This window comes from Triturus cristatus, chromosome 1_2 (assembly GCF_964204655.1).
Source record: "Triturus cristatus chromosome 1_2, aTriCri1.1, whole genome shotgun sequence".
In the NCBI taxonomy this organism is placed as follows: Eukaryota; Metazoa; Chordata; class Amphibia; order Caudata; family Salamandridae; genus Triturus; species Triturus cristatus.
The window spans coordinates 856,161,383-856,186,634 of NC_140580.1; the positions used below are offsets into that span (position 1 = coordinate 856,161,383).

Genomic DNA, 25,252 nt, shown 5'->3' on the forward strand with positions numbered 1-25,252 from the left:
ATAAAATGACTCAAAGAACTGCAGAAGACCTAACCTGACCTCGCAAGACAGATTGTGGCACTCCTGAACAATGAAAAGTGAATGTAAATAGAGTCTGAACCATGTTGGACTGGGAGGTGTTCTAAAATATGCTATAAAAGGGCTGTTGAGGGCAGCTGAGATGGAGGCTTCCCTTGGAGCTAGCCATTCCCTAAGATTGGGCTGCCGTTTCGGGATCTGAAGACAGACACTGCTGACTGTTGGGAAATATGTGTTTTGACATATGTTTGGACAGAAGGCAGTTGGGGCAACTGAGTTTTTTAATTTGTTCTTGCATGCCTAAAACGTTCATGAAATGAGGAGTCTGGATGCTTGCAGTGCGGCACATGGTTGGGGGCTGAGGTCACTTCAAAAACGTATATGGTCAGCTCGCACATGACCATATGAAATTGGAAATACTTGCCTAGAATGTAAAGGGCCTAAATTCAATGGCAAAAAAACAATGTGCAGACCCATATCAAAAGTCGGGGTGCACAGATACCATTTATACAAGAGACTTAACTGAGAAAATCAGAGGGGATGGCGCAGGAGAGGTCACAAATACTATATTCACTATTCCACATAGAACCCAAATCAACACCTCCTGGCCTATCAGGAGTCTCTTTTCAATCAACAATGAAAGTTAAGCTCCCGGTATAGGGGATATGTAATATTGCTTGGTGGATGTGGGGGTACAGTATCTGGACAGATGGGAATGTTTCCTCTGGTGCTGCTTTTGGGTACGCGTGGGTGCGATTGGGGAAGGGGGTTTGTTTCTCTTTATTTACTATTGCAACTGTATTGCTCTCAATTTGTCCTATTTTGTTCCAGAAAGTGTCAAAGTCATTTCTATATACATCTTCTTTGCATGAGTGGCTGGATGGCAGTGCTCTGCAATATCTTTGTTATTTGGCAAATAAAATCTGTTTTAAAAATAAAAAATAAAAACAATGTAAGTTAAGGATACAGAAGGGAGGTATTTAATTGTGGGAGGAAGAATGGATGGGTAGGAGGAATATTTCCCTTAACATATATGCAAACACAAATCAACACATTTCTAGGCACTGTCTCACAAGATTGCCAATGTTAGACCATACCAGTTTATTGTCAAGGAGATTTTAATTGTATCACCAATGTAAATTTAGATAGACCCCACCCTTGCCTTTATCGGGCTGCACTGTACAGCCAAAGCTGAGAATTAGGGCACAGCAACGTCAGTATGAATCGAATGTGATGCTTTCAAAGTGGAGGTGAATGTCAATTGTGTTTCAGTGGCTCTGGGAATCAAGCCAACGTTTTTGACAAACAAGCAGGAGACAGTGCTTAAATATATTGAAGGCATAAGGACTAATAGCCCTGACCTTCAACGATCAATACTGACAAAGGGAAAATCTGCTTACTTCTGTGGAAAGGCTGAACAGCTTTGATTACAGGGCATACCTAGCTAAAGCACATGATGCTAGGGACAGAGGCAGTCTACTAGCGAACCATGTAAGAATAAGGGCCCCTATACTAGGAACCAAAGATACCACAGATAGGCTAGTGCCCTCTCAGGAAGACATTAACTGCGTTTGCTGGGTATTAGAAATCATTAAATGCCTCATTGACAGAATGCTCCATGCACCCTAAACAGGAGTTTATTTGAGCTGCGAGGCAAAGTTCTATTCCAACAGATGAGGCTGAGATACTGGAGGATGACATTACTGTGCAGGAGGTGAAAGTGGCAGTCAAAAGCAATGCATAAGGCAAGTCATCTGGTTCCATTGGATTGCCCATTGAACTTTATATGATGTGCATCAGCAACTTGGCCCATGAAGAAATGTTTGGGAAAACTCCCAAATATGGAGACTTCAGATTGGATCTTCAAATCAGAGCGTTAGGGTGGTTTACGTACCCTTGTGATGTAGATATCCTGCCATAAAGTACAATGAGTTACAGATCGCAAAAAGGGCAACCTATTTCTAACAGTGAAGCAGGCAGGGAGTTCCAGCAGACTGTGAAACTACTTCAATACAGATTTCACTTCATCTACAAAGGGAAGCAGCAGAGTGAGGGTCTCAAGGACCCTAATGCGAACAAGGCAAATATCCCCTTCTTCCCTGAACCTCTGTTAGAAAGAAGACACCATCATGTGTGTGCAGTGGGCCACTCAACCTTTGCCTAGCACCACTGCACCTGTTGCACTAACAGCCAGGACCCTGTATGGGATATAAATAAGCTCTTTATATTCAACACTCTTACCAAGTTCCTGAAGGCTGGCCACATTCTGAGCGACAAAGATGTTCTTTGTCTTTGCAGCCGACGCCTGATCCACCGATCCCTGATCATCACTGTCAAGGTCCACCTAAGGAAGAGAGGTCAAATACTTAGAACATATCTTGACCTGCACATTCATCTCAGGAACCAAACAGCATAAAAAGTTACCCAGAAATTCACACAACTAAATACATAACCTAGCATGAAGAACAAAACTGTCATGGTATAACAAAGGCCTCTCCAGAAGAATGCGGCCACAAACCAATATAGCACAGAATGGCAGTCAGGCAAGCACAGATCACTTTGGAGGTTCTGCTGTTGTCACAGATTTGAAATCTATATAGGTTATTTTCGGCACTGTATCAAAACTGATTTCTCAGCACACCACTGATTTAGCACCATTACAGTAAGCAATAGACATTAATACACAACCACAGGTCATACTGGCATTACATTGTTATGTATCAGATCCCACTTTAAGATACTAGGTTATGGACATCCGTTTTTTGTGCGTCCCCTTTATCACAATGCTAATACCCACACCATGAAAAGGCATCCAACACGTGTTGCACCCCACAACTCAACATAATTATCGCAAATTGATCTATAAAAACGCACAGCTCATCAAGGTTTCAGGATGTCTTAGTACAGACGTTCACCAATTAATACCCTTGTAAATGACTTCCCTGTATTAGATCTCCCAGAAAAACTTTTTTTTTACTTGTTATATCGCACATCAGCAAATCTCCCCTTTGCGTTCAAGCCACTAATCTGCCCCCTCCCTTCCAGGGCGCTTTCTGGATTTTCATTTGGTGTCACAACACATCAACTTACTGTGCTCTATCCCACCAGCTCACCAGTCTGGGCAGCTCAAGATATGAGTTTTTAGAATGGAGAGCACATGCGTTCTTCTTGCACTGCTATTAGGTATTTTATTTTCAGGTCTTGGCCTACCATGCCATCTCCAGCACTTATGTGCCTTCTTGTCTAAAGTACAAGATGGACTTTGTGGTGTCACATTAGCAGGTTAGGTCACAAGCACAGTAATGCACATGGAACAATCAATTCAAGCAGGCAATCCATTTGACCACATCGAAGGGAGAGGCATCCCAGTGGCCATCACTATTAAATCTGCTACAGCTACACTAACTCATGAATAACAGAAAATGTCGAAAAAAAGGGTATTCTTACCGGTGTGTGAGGGCCAGAAGGAGGTGTTGCAGCCATTCTGGGATTAAAGACAGAGGTCAACTGATTTAGGAAGTTCAGTTGCACTTCTTTCTGCCTAAGCTCAGAGCTCACAGGAGAAGTCAGCTCCTTTTGATCCTCCACTAGAGATGGACAAAGGGATGGAAAACGAGAAATTTCATACAAAGTATACCAAACCATAAAGTAATAGTGGTGCATGGGGAGTGAGTTAGCTAAGGGTCAGAACAAAGGTAAATACCCAGGACGGCATTACATGGAAGCTGAAGGGGAAGAGTAACAATCAGATTCAGTAAACTTTATTCTGGAGCATTGCCACAACCATAAAAGCATCACATAAAACAATCAGCATAAAATATAGAGTATATTCGATAAGTAAAGGAATATAAAGTGCAAGTAACCGCTGATAATATCCAGTTAGGAATCACATATTGTGAAACAACCGCAAAATACAAATCATGCTGTGCTCAATTAGTTATCTGTAAAATGCAATAAAACGTATGATTATAGCAGTGAGTCAACGTAAAAACTGAATTCAACATGGATCTACAAGCTTGAACAGCAGATTTTAAAAACGACCCAACAAGAGCGACCCAAAAAAAGCAACAGCTTCTTCATTATCAAGCAGCAACAAAAAGGCAGGTCTGCACTGATTAAGTACATAACAAAACTTTTTTTAAAGGGCGATTAAAAAGAATATGGCGAATCTTATATAAAATGTTCAAAAAAACGTGAAGCATTGATTGGCCAGAGACATCATCGCAAGGACATGGTTTTGTTTCAACACTGTGTCTAAAACCCATAGGAAAGCAGAGGAGATAGTTCAAGGTGTCTGACCTGAAACGAAAAAACAGAGAAAGTTTCCACCGGCTGTGAGCCCGGAAAGAGGAATTAGTAGGATGTTCAGAATCATTCTGACTATAGTAACTGGTCCCATTTGGCATCCCCTCTAGAACCCAAAGCCTCTGAGATTCAGAAAATAATCAGAAGGCAAGAGACATTATCTTTTTACTTGCATTAATGCAGGAAGATGGATCTTAAAATAGATTGCATCTCAATGTTAAGGTACACAGTCCTAACATAGGCAATGCATGGAATTAGTGACCCTCTATCCAAAGAGGCAATCCAGTATAATCTCTCTGGTCAAGGTGGTTTCAACATTACGCCAGATCGAGAGCGAAAGGAGGACTGGACGGACCTTAATTAGATTTGTTTTGTGCTATATTGGGAGACAATGGCCCCTGTGTGGAAACAAGCATTTGTAATGCAATAGGCCTCACATTTGCGGTGTGTATTTTGGGAATGTACCTCCTTGACATACCAAATCCTGCACAGAATCATAATTGCAACTGGAATATGTTAACCACTGCTCTGTGTGCTCTGGAGAGAGGCCAAGGATTGGATATGCATGCATAACACCTGACAGGGACTGAACAACTTGCACTAACTTCATCCACTACAGAGCGCTCAATTGTGGCTCGTAATGTACACAAGGGCACCACTGTTCAAAGTATGCACTATAGAAAAGGAATATGCTATGCAAAAGTACAATATAGTGCAAGTAACTAACAGTCTTATGAAATGCAACATTAAGTAAAACATGTGAAATACAAACGGAATGAAATCGCTGACATGGTTTGTCTTAATGTTTTTAACAATCATTATTAAAAAATTGATCAGTAACTTTCCTTGTACTGTTAAGGACATGAATCTAGGCACAGTTTTAATGCCCAGTTTTAATTACTACCAAATATGAGATCAGGGTGACCAGAACCACTTAAAGTACTGAGGACTATAATAATTTATACATATTCAAATATATTCAGCTTATAAAACTATTACCGGAATACAAAGAAGTGGCTGCCATTGCTGAAGCAGGCGTCTCAAGTGCTGTGTGTGGGCAGCCATTCTTAAAGTGAAAGCGCGCATGGCGCACTGCAATAAAACACGAAGCGGCACCATTGCTATGAACTCTGTCGTGCCTGCTTCAGCAAGACATGAAGTAAATAGTGCTCCCTAACTGCTAATGAAAGCTAGAGTGTAAGGATACATGCAAGAGGAGCTGTCCTTATGGGAGATAACAGAAGAGAGGGAGGTACTGAGGAGGGACTACTAAGCCTATTTACAAATCAAAAGCTAATATTTACAAAGGACAGGAAGAGGAGCCAATTGCAAAGATGTGCGGAAATTGGGAGGAGCTTAAAGTCCATACCTGAATACAGCATGTCTCGAAGAGACAGCACAATCCCTGCCTTGGCGAGACCTAAAAACGACACCAAAGTATGGAAAGGTGTTGGTTAAGCCATGAGTGCCAACTCATGTTAAGGAGGGATCTGTGCTTCGGACTGAAGGACATATGATTTGGCAAAGTCGGTCTGTAGGTCAAGGGAACTCAAAGTCAGTGAAGGCATAAACTAGCATATGCAGTGCCCTATGGGTGCATGCCATTAGCACGCATCATACGCATAAAGAACTGTGGGAAGTGGATTACCCTTAATTGTAGGTATATCTGTGGTGGCGCATGCCAGAGTAAGAAAGAGATTATTAATATGAAGAATAAAAAGGGCCGGGCGGGCACACAAAGAAAATTAGCCAGCATCATGTCCATCGTCCATGAAGAGGTGCTACAATATGGCCTTGCTGACACAATCGAATGCCAATGATAGGTCCATGTATGATAAGTACAAGGGAGGTTGCTTTGCCAGTGTGTATTTCCCCAAGACTAAATTTAACTTAAGGCATTGATCAATTGTTCCTATTTTGCACCTGAACCCATACTGGCAGCAACGCAGCACTGACGTAGCATGGAACCAATCCATTATCCTATTATAAATGATCATACCCAGATTTTTTTTTTTACAGTGGTGTCAAATAATGAGATCGACCGATAACAGCCAAGTTGGGAACGATCTTCTTTCTTAAAAATTGACACTATAATTGATACACCACAAGAACTAGGTAGGGGAACATGGGCAAGATTGTAGAAGACGTTTGTAAGAAGCGGTGGCCAAAGAACAAGATTATTCTTGAATAAGTCGATGTGTATCCCCATCATGGCCAGGTGCCTTGCCTCCTACCCTTTGATTGATTGCATCGTCCACTTCTAATAGGATTGCCTGAAAACCTGCGGCTAACCCCTGGTATACGATAAAAATGTCAGATGATATCGGTGCAGCATACATTCTGCCAAAGTGCTACTCCGAGGTACTGAATGCAACATGACAAGCAATGGAACTTCGGGCCTCGGATACGATGGTCCAGAATAGTTTACTGTTTCCCATCTGTGCAGCCTGTATTAACATTTTCCAGGGACCTGTTACTGCATTGTGATGTCATTTCAGAGTAATGGCCTTATACGGTTTACACAGAAGGGCCACCAAATCAGAGTCACTTCGTCTAGATATCAGGGCTTGTCGAAAGGGCCCTGCTAACTGCTGATTACTCAGCATTGAACCACCATGGGCGGTGAGGTTTAGGGCTGGACGGGTTTTAAAAGCACATTTCTGATCCTGGCACAAAGATCAACAAATGCCTCTACTACCTGACTGGCTAGATCCGCTTCACTCAGGAATATGGTTACCAGCTCAATATACGTGCGCATCACCTCATTAAACAGCATCGCAGGGTCGTTAGATCTCCACTTAAGACTTAGGTTGTCAGAGGTAAGTTGCAGGCTATATGCCCTGATGTCCCGCCTACATTTTCCCTTAGAGCTAAGAAGCATATTTATTTCAATAGTATTATGATGACTAACAGTAGATGGGAAAACCAGACCATGTGAAAGTGACTCTGCTATGTTCTGTGTGACAAAGATGTAGTCTATGGGGGAGTGGCTGCCCCTGCCCCTAAAAGTAGGTAACAGCTAGACAAACCTGCAATTGACAATGCACTTACCAAATCTAGTAGGGCCAAGATTGAAATAAGTTTTGCACTTTGAGGGTCAGGGATATTACATGAGCAGTGAGCTAAATTTGGGCCAACTAGCGGTGAGGGTAGATGTACATTAAAATCACCAGCCAGACAGAGATAAGCATGTCCCGATTGCTCCAAGTTTTCAGCGATGTTTGAAATATTTAAACAGATAGGAAAGCTTAGTGTTAGGTGAGCCAATGCTAAAATCATTATAAAATTCACAATGTATAGGCTCAACTTGGTATTGGCGACAATTTGAAAGCTACGGTTATTAGTCTCCATGGATTTAATGTGTCCCCTCTACAGCTGTGCTAACCAAAATGAACAGCCCTCCCGAAGCAAGACCACTGTGGGAAGGTATGGCGAGAACACTGAAACATTGGAAACGGTCTTTAAAAATTGTCAATCATAAAAATCGAGATAGTCCGGTAATACAACCCTTGATCTGAGGCCGGTCACATTTCAACGTCAAAATATTTGTGAGGTGTCCTTCTTAACCTTGGTACACCGCTGAACCTCCCCGGAAGACCCAAGATCGGCAGGGGATAAGTGCAACAGTGGATCCACTAATCGGCCTTCGACATCTCCGGTGTTGGTGATATTTGGGAGCGTGGGGCAAACTAGCACCAACTATGTAAGAAAGCATATACTTAATAGCTCACTGGTACTCCAAGAGTCATTCCACTGCCTCCAAGTCACTTAGTGCAGAAAACATGTTAGGACATGGAACGTATCCGGTAGTGTTCATAAAGTGCAGATGTGAACCTGGAAGAAAGACTGGGGAGCCGCTCGCAGCTGTGTGCAGAGTTCGTGACTTTGACCTTAACACCCTGTTCGTTTGCCTACAGAAGTGGTGGAGTGGAGCTTTGGTCATTTTACCGTGGCCGAGGAGAGTGTGAGGCGCTTTCAACAGGGGCCGGGACTGCGAGACCCAGGGTTCCGCGCAGGATCAACGCAGCGCACCTGGAGTCTCTTCCCGCCCCCTGCTCCTCCTATAAAATCGTGCCCCTGACGCATAGCGGGACGCGTGTGCGGGACGCCGGACGAAGCCCGGACAAAGGGCGGACAGTCTTAGACAGTCCGAGACAGGCTGAGACTGGACTGGACACGCTACTCAGCCCTTACTGTCTTCGTTTTGCGTGGTTTGCAGTAAGACTATTCATACTTGTTTCTACTTCTTGGATATACCGTCATCCATTATAACACTGTTGTTATTTGGTTATTACTACTAGTTCAAGAAGAATGCCTAAAAAGAATTTAGCGGCGGGAGGTAACTCAATAGAAAACTATATGATACAAGTAGTCTCTAAGATTAACAACGAGAGGCGCGAATCCTTAGGTCTTAGCCTGTCCCCTAACTTATCTCCCCTAAGCCCTTCACCTGATTCACCCTGGATTGATAAACCTTCTCAGGTCGAGGGAAGTGCAGTTTTAGACTCTGATACCTTAGAACATGGCATTTCAAACCTGAGTACTCGTACAACACAGGGTCAAGACATAGCTCGGGCTAATGACTCGGAATGTCAGGTAGTTGACACTGATCAAGACCAAGATCAAATTGTGCAGGAGAGTGAGCAGCCAAATAATGAAGCTGATCCCCCAGTTCTAGATCATGCGCCACGTGCCATCAGAAAATGTAGAAAAACTCAATTATACCGTGGTGGAGTTCTTTTAGGGAAGAAGAGGGTTGCGTCACCCGTGAGAAGTAGGGACAAAAGCAGGGGGAAAGTAGAAGAACCCGAGAAGTATAATGTGGATGAGGAGTTATTATCAAGATTAGCTGATTTAATTGACACTAAACTTAAAATCTTAATTAAACCAGTAGTGACCAAATTGGACAAGCTAACTGCTGATATAAAGAAACTAGGTGCAGATCAAAAAAAGTTAGTAGAAGCTGTGTCTAATATATCAGACACAGTTACCAGCCTAGCTCTACCCGTAAAAGAGGCTCTTTTTCCTTCATCTGAGGGAGGCACTACCTCAAACACTATACACGCAAATCTACAGGAACAGTCCTCAACTACAGCGACACATCATTTACTGCCAGGAGATACATTACCCCCAATTCCACCTGTAATACCTGCACCTACTACAGAAGAAGTTATGGTACAGTTTCTGGAAGATGCGGCTCCATTAGTACTGGTATTGGCTAACGTCCCCCCACTAGCCCCAGACCAATCAGAATCCCCCCCGGCAGTAACAAGTAAGGCCCTGCACTGGTTATCAGGCAATATGCAGCTGGCCCCGTGGGGGAAACAACAGCTAGCTGGTGACATTAAGTCAGCCAGAAGGGTCCCATGGATAGGTCAAAACCCTAAAAAATTCAAGGGTGACTGCATTATTATAAATTTTGCCAATTCTACAGTTTTACCAAACATCCTGCCAAATATTTTGCCGCCGCAGCGCAGAAGAGGTACCATCATTCCTCTCACCCTAGAATTTTTCGGCAAAAAACAGCGGAGCATGTCCTATCCTAAGCCTACCCATAATTTCACCAGGCCTATATGGCCAGCGACATCTAATGGCTGGGGTTTTGAGGTACCAACTAATAACTGGGGGTATAGTCAGGATAGAAGGGAACGTCCAATACGACCACCCCCTCCAGATCAATATTACTCTACTCATTTTAATAATCACTTTAACATCCCCATCTCCAATAGGTATGGCATCTTCTCAGATGAGGGGGGACTGGATGGGGTGGAATGACTACCTGACACATCTTCTAACCTCCTCCCCACCGACCGATTGCCAGAAGTTACAGACTTTGGAGATATTCTACAAGGGTTAGAACCGCAAGGCAGTAAGGATGGGGGTTTGGTTGGCTGGAATCAAATAGATATACCAGGTTTACCCACTGATATAAACCCAGCCTGTCCTCAAGCTTGTTCTTCGGCTAATCCCGGGACAGATGGGGTACGCTGCTGTACAGGCTTAACACCTATCACTCAAATTGTATGTGGAAATGTGGCTATAATACAACATGAACCAATTAAATATAAGGAGGGGCTATTATCCTGGAATATAGCTGGACTGCAGGATAAATTGTTTAATATAGATTGGTTATCCTTTGTTAAAAATTACCCCGTTATATGCCTCCAAGAAACCTGGGCAGTGGGGAAAAATATACACATTGACGGTTATGAGAGTTTTATAACTTCGGCAGTTCCTTCACCTAGTGGTAGAGCTAAAGGGGGTTTGGCAATCCTTGTTAACTTATCACTAATATGCCTTAAAACTGTACATCACTCTGGCAATAATAATATTCAGGTTGTCGAATTTAAGAGGGGCAGTACAAGTTTTGCTCTGATCAACTTTTATAACGCAGTGAGTCAGTCTGGCGATTGCAATATGGAGTCATTGCGTGAATTCCTAAGGGCCAAAGATGATTCCCTTCCCCGCCTTAAGATAATAGCGGGTGATTTCAACACTCATTTATGTGGGAATCCTAGCCTGAGTCCTGTTGGTCATTTGGGTTGTAACAATCTGGAAGGAATACACTTTGATCACTCGCGAAGGGGTTCATGTTTAAATGACTTAATGAATGAATATAACCTTTTCACTGCTATGTCAATAGTTGAGGAACAAACTGTATTTTCAACCCCTACTTTTAAAGGTCACGCAACAGGGTCATATATAGACCATATTCTATTATCGGCAGAATTTGTTAATTTTGTTGGGGATTTTTCGATTATTTCAAGCATTTTTAGCGATCACAATCCTTTATGTATTACTATGGGTGTGAACTTACTCGAAAAACATAACCCTCGAGAGGACTGTGGTACCACTAAATGTATTAATGGTAAGCGACGCTTAAAGTGGTCAATGGTGGACTGTAAGCAATTTTATTTTTCTATCAACAATGTATGCCATCATGATCTGATAACATGTACATCTACTGCTTCAGCACCATTACACATTCTGACGTCTTTTAATGAGATTGCTAAAAAGGTGGAGTCACTTTTAACGTTACCTGCTAAGAGGATAGCTAACTCATCCAATAATCCAAAATGGTTTGACAGCAACTGTTCGAAGGCCAGTCGCGAGCTCAAGAAAGCATTAAAAACAAACCAGAGAGATCCTTCAACCATCAGGGTGTTGCGGGCTGAGTACAAAAAGTCTCTTGCCATTCGCAAACGTGCTATTAAGAAAAGCGTTTGGGAGTCCTTGTTAGATCCAGAGATACTAAAAAATAGCTCTAAGTTCTGGGAGATCATTAACAAGCCCTTATTTGATCATCCCAGTATTTCAAGTACAGGCACCAAAATCCCAGAAGAAGTTTGGATTAACCACTTCAGTTCCATTTTTAAAGGTAATGGTTCCCAGGTACAATGCAGTCTAAAAGAAATTAGTGAAAAATCCCTGTTCTTCACAACTGATGAGGTAATAAAGGGCATAGAAGGCCTATCAAACAACAAGGCCCCAGGACCTGACGGTCTCCCTCCTGATCTTTTTAAATCTTGTATAACACTCTGGGCACCGGTCCTTACAGCTGTACTTAATGCTGCTGTGCTTTGTGGATGCCCAAAATCATGGGGGGTATCCACTATTGTGCCTATTTTTAAAAAAGGAGACCGCAGTAGCCCTGCCTGCTATCGACCAATATCTTTAATAAACTCCGTGGTTAAAGTTGTGGGAGGAGTAATTTTGAACAGATTGGTCAGATGGTCAGAAGAAAATAATATAATATCTTCAATCCAGTATGGATTCAGGCCTGGTCATTCTACGATTTCACAATGTTTAAACTTATACCTCATCATCGCGAAGTATACTAAGGCTCGAAGAGGAACGATCCATATGGCGTTCATGGATCTTTCCTCGGCTTTCGATTGTGTGAGCCGGGGGAAGCTCTGGGACGCCATGCTAAAAATGGGTGTGGATCCAAACTTAGTTGATTTGTTAGATGATATGCACTCGGACACCAATGCAAATGTCAGATTCACCCAAGACCTGAATGTGACCAAAGACTTTGGGGTGCATCGTGGTGTCCGACAAGGCTGCATCCTGGCCCCATTCCTTTTTAACTTATACATAAATGATCTGGAAGAGCATCTTTTAAGCACCAATACGGATTATCCGTACATAGGCCGTAGGGGGCTGCCAGTCCTTTTATATGCGGATGACGCAGTTCTCCTATCAAGAACAGCAAACGGACTACAAATCTTACTAGACTCCTTCCATTCTTTCATGACCTCAAGAGAGTTAAGCATTAATAACTCTAAATCATACATAATGAAGGTCGGACAGGGAAATAAAAAAGTAAACTGCCTAAATGTAAATGGTGTACGAATTCCTACTACACATACATTTTCCTATCTCGGGGTCCTCTTTGACAGTCAATTAAATTGGGGACCCGTGATTGAAAAAAAGAAGGGAGAAGTCACTAGGGTAAACGCGGCAATAATGGACTTTTCTAAGAAAGTGGGCAATAGTCCAGTTGCCGCCTTGCTCCAACTTTACCAAGCAAAAAGTGTCTCCACAGCGTGCTATGGAAGTGAAATTTGGGGTTATGTTCCTCCGGATCCCTTACAGACTGTTGAAAATAACTTCTTGAAATTAGTATTAAGGGTTCCCAGGGGCACGGCCAACTTCTCCGTGCACGAGGAACTGGGGGTTTCCTTCGTAAGTGACAAGATTGCTGTTAATCCCATGTTATGCTGGATGAATTGTTGGTTAAATGATAACATTCCACTAACCCAGCTTATTTTAAGAGAGTCACTCACATGGGACAACAGGATGAAGGTTCCCTGGTTAAAGTATCTTTTTAAGTGCTTTGCTGATCTAGGTCGCCCTGAACTCTTTTTATCCCCTGAATCGATCACTAAACAGGATGTTATAACGGTCAAGAAAGCTTTTATTGATCTTAGAATCCAAGATAGGGAATCACGTGAGCTAAAAAAAGAAAGTGTTCGTAATCATGTATTAGTAAAAAGCACCTTGCTCATGGAACCCTATTTATCCTGGCAATTGTCCAGTTATGACCGTTTCTTACTGATCAGGTTCAGGTTTAATCTGTTTCATTTTCTGCTGGCTGTACCTAGGGGATCTCATCGTGGACAAGTGTTGCCGGCTTGCGGCTGCGACGATATGTCTCCGCAAGACCTGGCACACTTTCTTTTCTTTTGTCCCTTTTATACTGTACCGAGGAATCTATATTTAAAACCCTGTCTGAAAAAACTAAATTTTATACAATATCGTCCTGCACTGCACTTTCTACAGCTATTAAGTTGTGAATATACCTTGTATCTATGTAGTTTTTTAAAATTGGCAGTAAAATTTAGAAATAGTATGGAAGGATAAAAATAATATATGAATTGCTATTACCTCTTTTTTATAATGGACTCCACAAAATACTCTGAATGCTTGTTGTATATTTGTCTTCACCTGCTTATCTTACAACTGTATTTTATCTTTATGTATTAATGTGTTCTTTTTAAATGTAGTGTAAATGCTTTTATGGTTGTCAATTCGCACAACCGAATAAAGTTTATTGACTTGACTTGGTGGCCTGTAAAATAAAAAACCCTAAAAGGAAGGGTAACAACTTTTGTGGCTTCTGGGTTACAAAGTTCCTTTGTACTCAGAATGTTGCATATAAATGCAGGTCTGAGGAAATTTAACACAATCCCACAATGTTTTTCTTGGACTGACCTAGCCAGCCGACCCTCCTGACCATTATGAGTTAGACAGGAGCACAGGCATTAAAGTGCTGATGCATAAAAAAAACAATCGGCAGCCTTGTTACGTAGCTGGTCTCATGATACTTGTTGCCCAGTCTTAAGTGGGGGGACCCCGTTCAGAATTAATACACAAGGGACAGGCCGCAGGGGAAAGACTCATGATGTCATGACACCACTGGGCGGGGGTACAACTGCTGGTATCCTGAGCGATAGAAACAGATATGGCAGGGGGGGCTATAGTACACTGAGGACAAGCGCTCAGGTGAGCTGTGACTGTGCCCCTAGGCACGTTGTTAGGGTATGGTCTAAGGGCCCCCTCCGAGGCCAAAGATATATTTCTGGCACTCTCCAGTTGCTCTTTATGGACAATGCTCACCAATGATTGATGACCACACACACAGGAGTCACACTTCCTTTGGCTCTTGAGGAATCCGAGGATGGCTGCTTAAGAGCGATAGTCACCAGATTTTCAAGCTTTTCCAGACGATCCATCACTGGTTTCAAATGTTTTTTTATCAAACTTTTCACACAACGCCTCAAGAGTCAAAGAGCCCATAGCCAACAAATTTTTAGACTGACATTCGACAGCCTGAATTGAAAGCGTCATCGGCGGTTGAATTCAGGAAAGTAATTGACTCCAAAGACCTTTTTAAGGGGAGAACGATTTTTACTTGGCACCCACATTCCTTCCTGGTTGCCTTTTCCTTTTAATAGCAGCAAAGAGAGCTTGCTGCGGCATTGAGGGGCTACCCAGTATGGACGTAGCCTCTGCATTGTTGACTACCTCAAGACTGACATCAGAGCAAGAGAGTGGTCCCCGCCATAGGTATGATGCTACTACCTGCAGTATCAGGGTCAAGACAGGAGGCCGATAGTACCCCATGGTCGAGAGAGAGTCTGCATTCAGGCAATTCAATTTCATTACTTACAAGCCCACCAATCCTTTCAAGCGTGCTATTAATCGAGACTGAGGTCTGAGTAGCACCGCAACCAACTTTGCGTTTTCCCATAATAAAAACAAATAAAAACAAATAGGAGCGCACTGGTCGTAGACTCTGTATGCTGTAGGAACCACCTTATCCTGGGGAAGGGTAGATTAAATAGACGGGGACCGGGTGCAGCCCAAGCGCATCCCGTGCAGTGAGGGGAGAGGCAGCGCTATATGCAAGATGGCCTCGCCTCCCCCTGTACACAGCTGCGGGTACGGAAGGACACTTTGCACACTGGGACAGGGAGTCCCACCAGGGTAGATTAAAGAAGGCAGCTCTGACCATTAAGGCGAGTAACAATAATTTTGGCAGATAGAGTAAAATCAACACTGGGCATGGAGCATCAATCGCAATTGGAGGTCAACAATGTAGAAAGCAGCAGGCAAAAATGACACCAAAGTGCAGTTTTAACACTACAATGTGGAGTGGTGAAACAGTGTAGGGTACAATAGAGTAATCTTACAACTGTGTGGCAGATGTAGGACCCAGCACAATCACATGGTTAAGCAAGTAGGGGGCAATAGAAACACATATTGGAGAACTGGATAGAGAGTGAGTCAGCGAAACCTATGCTTAAAAGGCTACAGGTGACTAAGGAACACTCACCGTCCGAAAGGGTGGTCATACTTTGAGGCAGTTTTGCAGACTTCATCATGGCTGTAAATGTGATTATCTCAGTCCTGTCCAAACGGCTGCAACCTGTACACAGGCCTTTGATGAGGAGGATCAGATGTTTCTAAGGGAACAGTATGCAGAACAGCAGGATAATTAACTCCTTATAACTGTGATCCTATGATATTCCTTCAAATACCTCATCCTCACCATGCGTGGGTGATTCTTTGTAGTACCTTACTGCTACCAACTTTAATATCACAGGTAAAACTACCCGGTATCCCACAGCTCCCACATGGGATACCTCAAAACAGTTTAATCGGTTTTGGTGCCTATGACTAATAACCAATTCATTCTCTGGCTACTCCACAATCATAATCATGTTCAATGACCACACTGGGCTTTGAATTTCAACAATTTACAAAGCACCACAAATTTACTTAAATGTTTTTTTAACATTTGTTTACAATACATTTAGTTTCCATTATGCACTTAAATTTCTTTAGCACTTTAGTTGGTAGTCTGAATTTACAATCTTATACAAAGTGATTGCTTCTAACTATTAGGCAATAAATATATATTTTTTATGTCTGGAGCCCCTAACAAACACTGATAAGTAATACAATAGGCCTTGCGTTGAGGAAGTATCATTGATGTGTATCCAGTTGGCAGCTACTCTCACCAAATCAAAGCGCCATAGTACACCAGCCTGCCATCTTGTCAGCTCCTAACTTACATGGTATATATAGTGCTCATAGGGACACCCACTACAACTCATTCCACCAACTTTCTAGATATTAGGGACAGTTGTCATTACGCATAACCCCCAAATAATAGTGCCTTCCCTACAATGGCAGAGCCTAAAAGTAGGATACATCACATGACTACAGGAGACACCTTTGCACATACAACTACACCTGCACAGAGAAAGGGTGTCACTAAAAGGTTGTTTTCTGCTACCACTTCTACATATGTCTATGGGGAACCTGGCTCTCTAGTACAGTACAAAAAAGAAGTAGGATAGTCAGAAGGGGGAGGTTTAGGTATGGGACGGAGCCCTGAATCTTTCATTTCATTGAAAGCCACTTACAGCCAATAATAGCAACAGCAATATTGTTCTGAAAATAAGCAATGGTATCAAGAGTCACACTATATTCTAGACATTTTAGCTTCCCTGCAATAGAATATCTTAAAATCTACTTCTTTTAAAATTTGAACTGGTTAAGTTCTGTTCAAGGTATATTCTCTGAAAGGGTATGTATCAACTTGGAAGTGAAGAGTGTGAACCGAGCTTTATAGCAGCAGAATGCTGTACAGCTAAGTAGGAAAGGAATGGCTTCCCTTGTGCCCTCGAAGGGTTCCAGAATACTACACACATCTGTGTCAGTCTCTCAAGAAAATATAAGAAAAATCCAAAATGATTAATATAAATTGGACATTCTTCCTATTGGGACAAAAAACACACAATTGACTTCCATTAAGCCAGCAACCAAGAATGAAGTGAAAGGACCTATAGACTCCAGTTTCTTTTCTACACACTATCAGGTAGAACTAGTAAGTTTGTCTGCTTAACTGCTCTATTTTATTGCCAGATGGTTAGGTATCAGTAATTATATAATGTTTCAAACATAACTTTTGGCAGCAACTTCAGTGATGGTGATGCTACTCTGTACTCTTGTCAGAAAAGCCAGAGTACATAATCACTAACTCAAAGGTGGGGAACAGACCTCCCTATGCATGCCAACTCCTACGACACGATTCCAACTGCATAGCAGCAATTGGGGATTTTCATTTTTACAACCTCCCTGACCTGAACATCCTCCAGGATATGGGACTACAACATGGATATTTTCAACATTTTGACTTTCGATTAAATACACTACTAAAAGTGCAAACAGCTCATTTATAGAGTTTTTACCATTACGAAAATGGCACAAATAATGGAGACATGGGAGGAACTCATCTGCATCGGAGCAGGGAAAATTCTGACAAGGATATTTAATTATTTGTAAAAGATTTTAAAAACTACAATATGTGAAGAATACTGATAGTCCTTAAAAGACAGCAGTATTTGTTCCAGAACTTAAAAAAAAAAAGAAAAAAAAAAGAAATTCAGAGCCCAGTGCTCAGGGATCCACATGATAAAGCGAAAAGCTCATTTTTAACAGTCTCCTCACTGCACCCTGTGGTGCTGCTATTATATTGCTGCCTTGAAGAAATTCGGTAGTATTTCCTCATTAGCAAGCCAGCTTTCCAAGCTGTCAAATTTTCTGTCATGATTTGTTTTTTCTTTTTCTGTTTTCTTGGTGAAGGTTATGAAACGTGTCATCCCTTAATTTATTTTCAAGCTATGTTAAAAAGATAGAAAGAGGATGTGCCTTTAGTCAGACATTCTAAAGTAAAGGACAAAAAGGAAAACAGGTGCCACTTTTTCTTTTTACATAACCACTGTAAACGTATTAATTATCTGACTCAATCACCAATAAAAACACTATTCAAATAGGACATGGAGTAAGTAAGAAAACACATTGTAGAATTACTGCCCTCAAACTGTACTTTCCAGGCTTCAACAAATGTCAAGTTAGCATATAATTTAAATATTTTAGTTATTTTAATACATACGTGGACTAATTCATATCTGCAAAGACAATCACACTTGGGTAGCATTTTTAGACCCAGACTCAATAGTTCAGTCGGTAAGTCTAAAGTGGTGGTAGCATTTATCAATAATTATTCTACCTTGCATTTGCCTTCTATCCAACTCTCTCAAATTTCTTCTGAATCTCCTACACTGTTATTTAAAATGATCTAACCCACAAAAAAGAAGTGTATCCTGGTCAGCATGCAAGGTAGTTTTTGCTCATCATCAATTGTGTTTGAATTAAGTTGAAAATAAGTAACCTAAAGGGTGCCATGGCATGAACATGCCGATTCCCCCCAAATAACGTAACACTACTTGTTCATGTTCCGTTTACCATTATTTTAACAAACGTATAGTTGGTCCATGAGCAATGAGCAGTGCAAACCTGGTCTAAGCCTAGAAATCGCTACACCACCTAGGAGACTGCACACACCACACCATTGTTAAAACAGCATAGACTCACCTGAGATACAGCACATGCCTCATCAGGATTCTCCAGTCGTAGCAATGAGAATTCAATGAGCACTTTGCAGGCAGCTGCCACAGACTGTAGCTGGTTCCTAGGAACTGAAACAACCAAGTCAGGCAAGGATCCTTAGACAATCAGAAAAGTTAGATTTCTGTCCGTTATAACTCAAGCAACATGAACCATAGCTACCACTATAGTCTGCTTACTCACAACTATACATGGTCTTTGAGCAGAAGCACCCCCTCCGTCACCACCAGGTTCACGCATGGAACCGTCAAGAAGCTTATGGATATGGCTGCAAAGAAATCCATACAAACCGATATGCCCAAGAAGACAGTTGCCCTGAAGCCTACATAGCTTCACAGGAGGAGAAAGTATTTTCATCCTGTAGCACTGAGGTAATGTATATTGCAGTACATGAGCGAATACCTGAACCATAGCACATTCACAGACTCCTGAGGACTACATCATACAGCCTGCACAGGAGCTAGCTTTCAACCCCATACAGTTTGCACAAGAGCTAGTCCTCAACTGCACATAGAGGTCTGGATGACTATCAATGCAGCTGCAAAGCAGTTTACTCACAAAGCTGAAGTAATTATTCAAAGGAGCAGAGGCGATTGGCCAAATCTCAGCTTTTATGTACAGATCTAAAAGAACCAGATTACAAGCAGGTTAATCTCCCCACATTTTTCTCATAATGAAACTCAAACAAATGTTCAAGAAGGAAGAACAACAAAGCGTATAGTCTGGCTTCACAGAAAAATACAGAAAATAGCTGGAATTAACAACTCTGTGGAAAAGGCAAAGGTACATGATGCTTTAGTATTCAGCAGGGGTAAGCCAGAAATTGGGATACTGCTGTAATCGGAAGGGTGTGAAAGGCCAAGCTGGATACACTGGATCACATCCCGTCTGGATACAGAAACATTGCAGGTCAAAGTCTAACTAGTCGTGGAGTGCTGGGAACACTGTGCACCGATTCTCACGTGACTTTACCATCTGATAATGGATTTCCATGAGTGTAAGAAACTAACATTGAGAATGATCCAGGGGTAAGGGGCATGAAAGGAGAAAGGAAATCCAGGTTTGTCCAGCATAAACCATAGCAAAGTGAAAATGTCTATGTGCACATGTTATTGCTCAGACAGAGTACCGTGTGGCTTCTGTAGTATCAATATTTTGCTTCTTCAGAGGGCTAGGATGAATTGAACCTTCTTCTAAGGGCTGGGCGTCTGGTATATTCAGAACTAGAACAGATGCAGGAATACACACAATAACAGGCATTTTGTCCTTCAGGCTAAATAACAGTCCATCGGTTATATTGATAGCTGCTTATCAAATAACTGTAGATTGGCCCTCTGAAACAGACAAGGATTGTAGTCAAATCCCTCCTATATAAAGATGGAATGAAGGTCAATTTCGGTTTGTAGGAGGTGTATTCACAATAGGATGATATACAATAAACACCACCAGTCTTTATAACTGATCGTTTGTGAAGAAACAAAAGGGACTTGCTTAAAACCCTATGTTCCTAGGAGCTTTAGCAAAGGGATGATTATGATGCAGATGAGAACTAAGAGATAGCTCTAAAGGTATATTTTCTTATGGATTTGGAGGAAGCAGATTTATCAAACTAATCATCCAAGGAGATCATTGTGGCCTTCCTAGAGAGATTCTGGGTGCTAAATAGTTTTTACCTCTATCAAAGAAACAAACTTTTTGACACCTTTTGCAAATAAACAAGTCCCAGTTTTAACATCTTGATGTCTACTTTTTCCAGGTGTGTTGTCAACAGTAGTGGACTGGGATGGGTTTGTGCTCCCTAACACTAAAGAGGAAGTCCAAACTACCACCAAGTAACAATTAATTAAAACAAGCAGATTGGAAGGGGACCAGTTCAAATGCTGCAACATGCAACAAGAGATTTTCCAAAGGACTAGCGACTAAGCTGGGGGATGTGATCCAAGCAACTTTATTAAATCCAGGATCCTCCATGTATGTTTGATGAAGGTCTGCGGTAGGAGAAACTGAGTCAAGTGTTATCTGGTCATGCAGAATCAAAAGACCTCCAAGCCTGGTGTTTTTTCCACAGGCAGTGACTTGCATGTACCAGGAAGGCAGCAGGTGGAAAGTGGTCCCAAACCGGCAGCAGCATAATGCTCGCCAGTACCATCATGGCTTACCAGCCCAGAATATCTTTTGGTATCTGCCTCTCGAACACACAGACAGAAAATGCATTCAGAAACATTTTGGATGGAATCCTTTGTGGGAAAAAAAACCTCACTAGATAGCGGTTCCCCAAACACAAACATCTTCTGAGTTCAAGTCAAGTCTCCTGGAGCATCAAAATCTCCAAACAGCTGGGAAGGACGGGAGAAATACAATAGACTACACATGTTTAGTTGGTCTGTCACGAACAAAATCAGAGAAACAGTGCAAGAAAATCTTCACAACAGAAACAGTATGATGGCCTCACAAACTCCAGTCACAAAATAGCCAGAATGTATACACGGACAAAAATGTTACCCTTGCCACATTAATCAATCTACCTAAGTGGGATGGATCGGTAAATTTTACCTTCCACACAACAAAAATGTGGTTTTATGCGCAAGACGGGCAAAAAAGGGCACCACCAAAACAAAAACGGTTAACAGAATGCAACACCAATGTAAATTAGTTAACGGACATCAGAGTTTAACAAGGACAATAAGAAGAAGCCCCTCCATGCCAAAATTACAAGGAAAACTGCAAAAATGCACAACACAGGCAACACCTCCTGAGGTCATAGTCCCTCACAAATTAAACCCCTTTATACATTTCTAGAGTTAAGCACTCTTAACAGACTTAAATCAGCAGCAAGTCCATCAGTTACATTTCAGAAAATTCACAAAAAAGACATACCGGTAATGTTATGGTGTATTGAATCTACTATAATAAAAAAAAAATACACAAGAAGCCCACAGAATCCCGGTTTGCTTCCAAATGGAGTGGAGAGTTACAAATACGAATTAGCTACCAAGCGAATGTGGAACTATAAGCCAGCAATCATCTAAAACGGCAGAGCAAAGTAGCAATCATGATGTGCCCCAGCCCACCACTGAAGAAAAAACCCAAAGCTAAAAGAACAGGACTTACTCTGGCCGCATACTGTAGTGATGTAATGCGTGGACAGGGCAACGAACGAAGAGTAAAACGGTTCATACTGTTTATCGTGGTGTAGTATCTCCGACTCACTAGGAAAGAAAAAAAATAAAGATGAGTGATATTTAAACAGTATAGCAACATTTGTCTGGTAACGGGGGCGCCCCAGAAAATGCCATACATATTAATAGCTCTACAGCTTAACAGTTCTATTGTAGAAGCACAGGTTGCTAGATCGCATTGCCACCAACAAAGAGCCATTCTTTTCTCAGGTGCCATACTTCAGTTCTTTGTCAACAAGTTCACTGAATGAAGTGATGGCAGAGAGAGATGTGTATACATTTCTGAAACCAATACATTTCATTAACACTACCATTTCCTCTGTGGATTGATGCTGTGTGTAGTTTTCTAGTCTTTAGTCATTCTTTCAAGATGGTAGCCATGAAATCTAATGAATCTGCTTGCTATAGTAATTTTATACAATGGGAGGTCAATTCCAAATATGAAACTCATTAGTTAAATAACTACATTTAACAGAAAATGGTTCGTTGACTTCACAACTTACAACAAGCATTCATCAAATCACAACAAAATCACAATGAAACAGTGTATGTGGCCTGAAATCATTTTGGAAACTTCTTCATGGTTTTTGCTTCTCTCTCAGGCATGTGGTGTTTCAGCCAAAATCACCACTGTTCAAGCCACTCACTCACTAATGCACCCATCCCCAACCTAAGTTCTAGACAGACATGTGCCATCAGGTTCTTGCAACCCTGCACAAAGGCATTAACTTCACTACTCTCATTTTTAGGTCTCGCCTGAGCTAGCGCGTATGCGCTGCCCTGCGAGGCTTCTAGTAAGGACTTTAAACTTGGACCACACGCTTGTGCGTGTGCTTTTTTTTCTCACACATTAGTGGCCTTTGCGTGCGTCTTTCTAAGAAAGTGCATGTCCCACCTTCTCTCTCCCCTGGGTTAAGGAGCTCGGGAGCGAGCAGCAGCGCAGCCGGGTGCCAGCTGCATACCTAGCATTCCTAGCAGTGCGTGCGCATTGCGCTGGTTTTATTTATAGGCGCTCAAACAACTTACTCCGGAGTGCTGTTGTAAACATCGCTGTTCTTATCTGAACTGTTATTGTAGATTGCCGCTTCATGACTCCGCCCTTAATGGTACTTAAAGACTAAAGCATTTTAGAACAATTTTAGACATGAGTTTGTTCGTGTTTTCATTTTTTTTATTTAAACGGATTCACTCGATTTTCTCTGCAAGTGCCAATGTAAACATTGCTGTTCTTATCTGGAGGATTACTGTAGTTTGCCGCTCCGTGAATACGCCCTGTTAAAGACTGAGGCTTTTTAAAAATGAGCGCTTGTGTTTTATTTTTATTTTAAACGTGTTCACCCGTCTTGTTTATTTTCCTGGCTTAACGGTACAGCAATTCCATATCAAAACTTCACCATGGCCACCGAATGTCACATAGTCAACTAAGTTCTGGGGTGATGTCTTTAAACGCTCAATGATGAACCGCAAGTACACGCCGTGGGAGGAGTTAAACAATATTTTTTCTTTTGACAACCTGATGGTTGGCTTCATAAAATTCTGATGATTGAGGTGTGCAAGGTCAGTGAGATCTGGAGTGGTGTCAATGCAGCAGCGTCGTCATTGCTTGTTGCTTCTTTTAACGTAATACAGGCATATGACATCAAGGGGGTCTTCTTTTAAGAGAAAAATAGTTAATTGTTTCAAATGGAATCCTCATGCTGGTATTAGCTCTGTGTATTTGCTCCCACTCTGTGTAGGTCGCGTTCGTTACATTTCATTTAACATAGCATTAGAGCACTTATAGTTGGTCCTTCCATTTGTTTGAAATAAATCCATTGTATATCCCATGGCAGCACTCTTGACAACGCATAGATCTCTGTGTTTGCATGCAAAAGGCTCAGAGTAATTTGCATGGTAGAGATTAGATAAAATCGGAGCAGTTCTTTCGCTCAGCTTTTGGTTTATTGTTTGTAGCCCGTGGTAAAACATGCAGCATTGCAGAAATATATACTTTTGCATTTAACATTTTTCTGTGTATGTATAGTGGATTTACAGTTAATTCCTTATTACAAGTGACAGTGTATCTGAGCAGTTATTATTGGCTCTACTTACAAATAACTCACTATAGCTTGTGACAGCCATCTGGTATCAATTGGCTATAGAGCATGGGAGCTTTCAGTCACGGCTTCTTTTTCTGATGAAACATTTTCTGTAGTCATTATTATCATGTTTTTCTACTATCGGCCATGCAGTGACTTCTAATTCTAGAGTGAGCCCCAGGACTGCAGCTGCTTCTAGAAAATCCACTAGAGGTAAGTTTGGCAGTGGATGATGGGGAACTTGTACTCGAGCTGCTTGAGTCGTCCAGGTAACTACTGTCTTCCCGTGCCAGTACTTCTGGCTGAGGAGCCCACCTACATGAAACCCTGACTCCTGCTTAGCTTAGCAACATACCAAATTTGTCAGAGCCCGTGTTAATCCTTTTTTGTCTCCTGCCTTTTGACATGTACCTCCTGCAATGCCTATGCCTTTGTTCCATGCCCATGACTGAATTGGTTTGTAATGTTGCTTAGCAATACCCATCTTCTCACAGGGGTGTGGAATTTAATAAAATATCTACTTGTCCATGGGGCAGGTTGCTTCATAAATCTACTTGTCCTGTAACAAAATCCACTTGCCCCTTTGGTGCCATGTAGTGCAGTGACACATTATGGCAGCAATCTCATTATACAAGAGCTCTGATATAGCCTCTCTGATTATGCCAGGGCTCCTACCATAGTGGTGTTTGAATACTTAAAATCCCCTTACGTTGCCACGTTTCCACAGATCTACATACTGGGGCTGAAGGTAGTGGTAAGCAATAGTCCCAGGGTTAGAATGCCCTTTTGAGTCTGTGCAAACCTACTAACATACATGTTTTGAGGGTTGTCAACAACTCTTCTCTAGTCTTTTCCCATGCTGAGAAATGTTGGAAATTTACTCCTGACAATGGCAGACGTAAACCTTCTTCCAGAGTTGGGAAAAGAGTGGTTGGAGGGAAAGTGAACTGGCAAACACTCAGATTTTCGCATGAGCAAATCTACACATGCATATTTGCTCATGCTAAAATGCAGTTCACAAATATTTTCTAGGAGTACTATTTGTCCTACTTCTGTAAATTCTTGGGGTTTCAAGAAAGCTGTATAGTTGGAGTTAATGCAAGGACATATACCATGGTTGCACTTTTGAGACTTTCTTTAATAATTAGGCCCCTAATTTGGTCTGGCGTTGACCATGACCTTTTGCGT

General features: G+C 41.8%; 1 protein-coding gene across 14 annotated transcripts in view; it reads right to left on the bottom strand.

The window, feature by feature from the left end:
• UBR4 (ubiquitin protein ligase E3 component n-recognin 4) overlaps positions 1-25,252 on the bottom strand; it is a 1,980,383-nt gene that overhangs the window by 1,928,048 nt on the left and 27,083 nt on the right. For all 14 annotated transcript variants that reach the window (XM_085609056.1, XM_085609055.1, XM_085609054.1 and 11 more), the window contains exons 2-6: positions 21,919-22,016; positions 18,775-18,878; positions 15,665-15,794; positions 3,466-3,605; positions 2,260-2,362 (exon numbers count right to left, since the gene is read on the bottom strand). In XM_085609056.1, the coding sequence (XP_085465182.1) occupies positions 2,260-2,362; positions 3,466-3,605; positions 15,665-15,794; positions 18,775-18,878; positions 21,919-22,016 (575 nt within the window). The remainder of the gene's footprint in view (positions 1-2,259; positions 2,363-3,465; positions 3,606-15,664; positions 15,795-18,774; positions 18,879-21,918; positions 22,017-25,252) is intronic.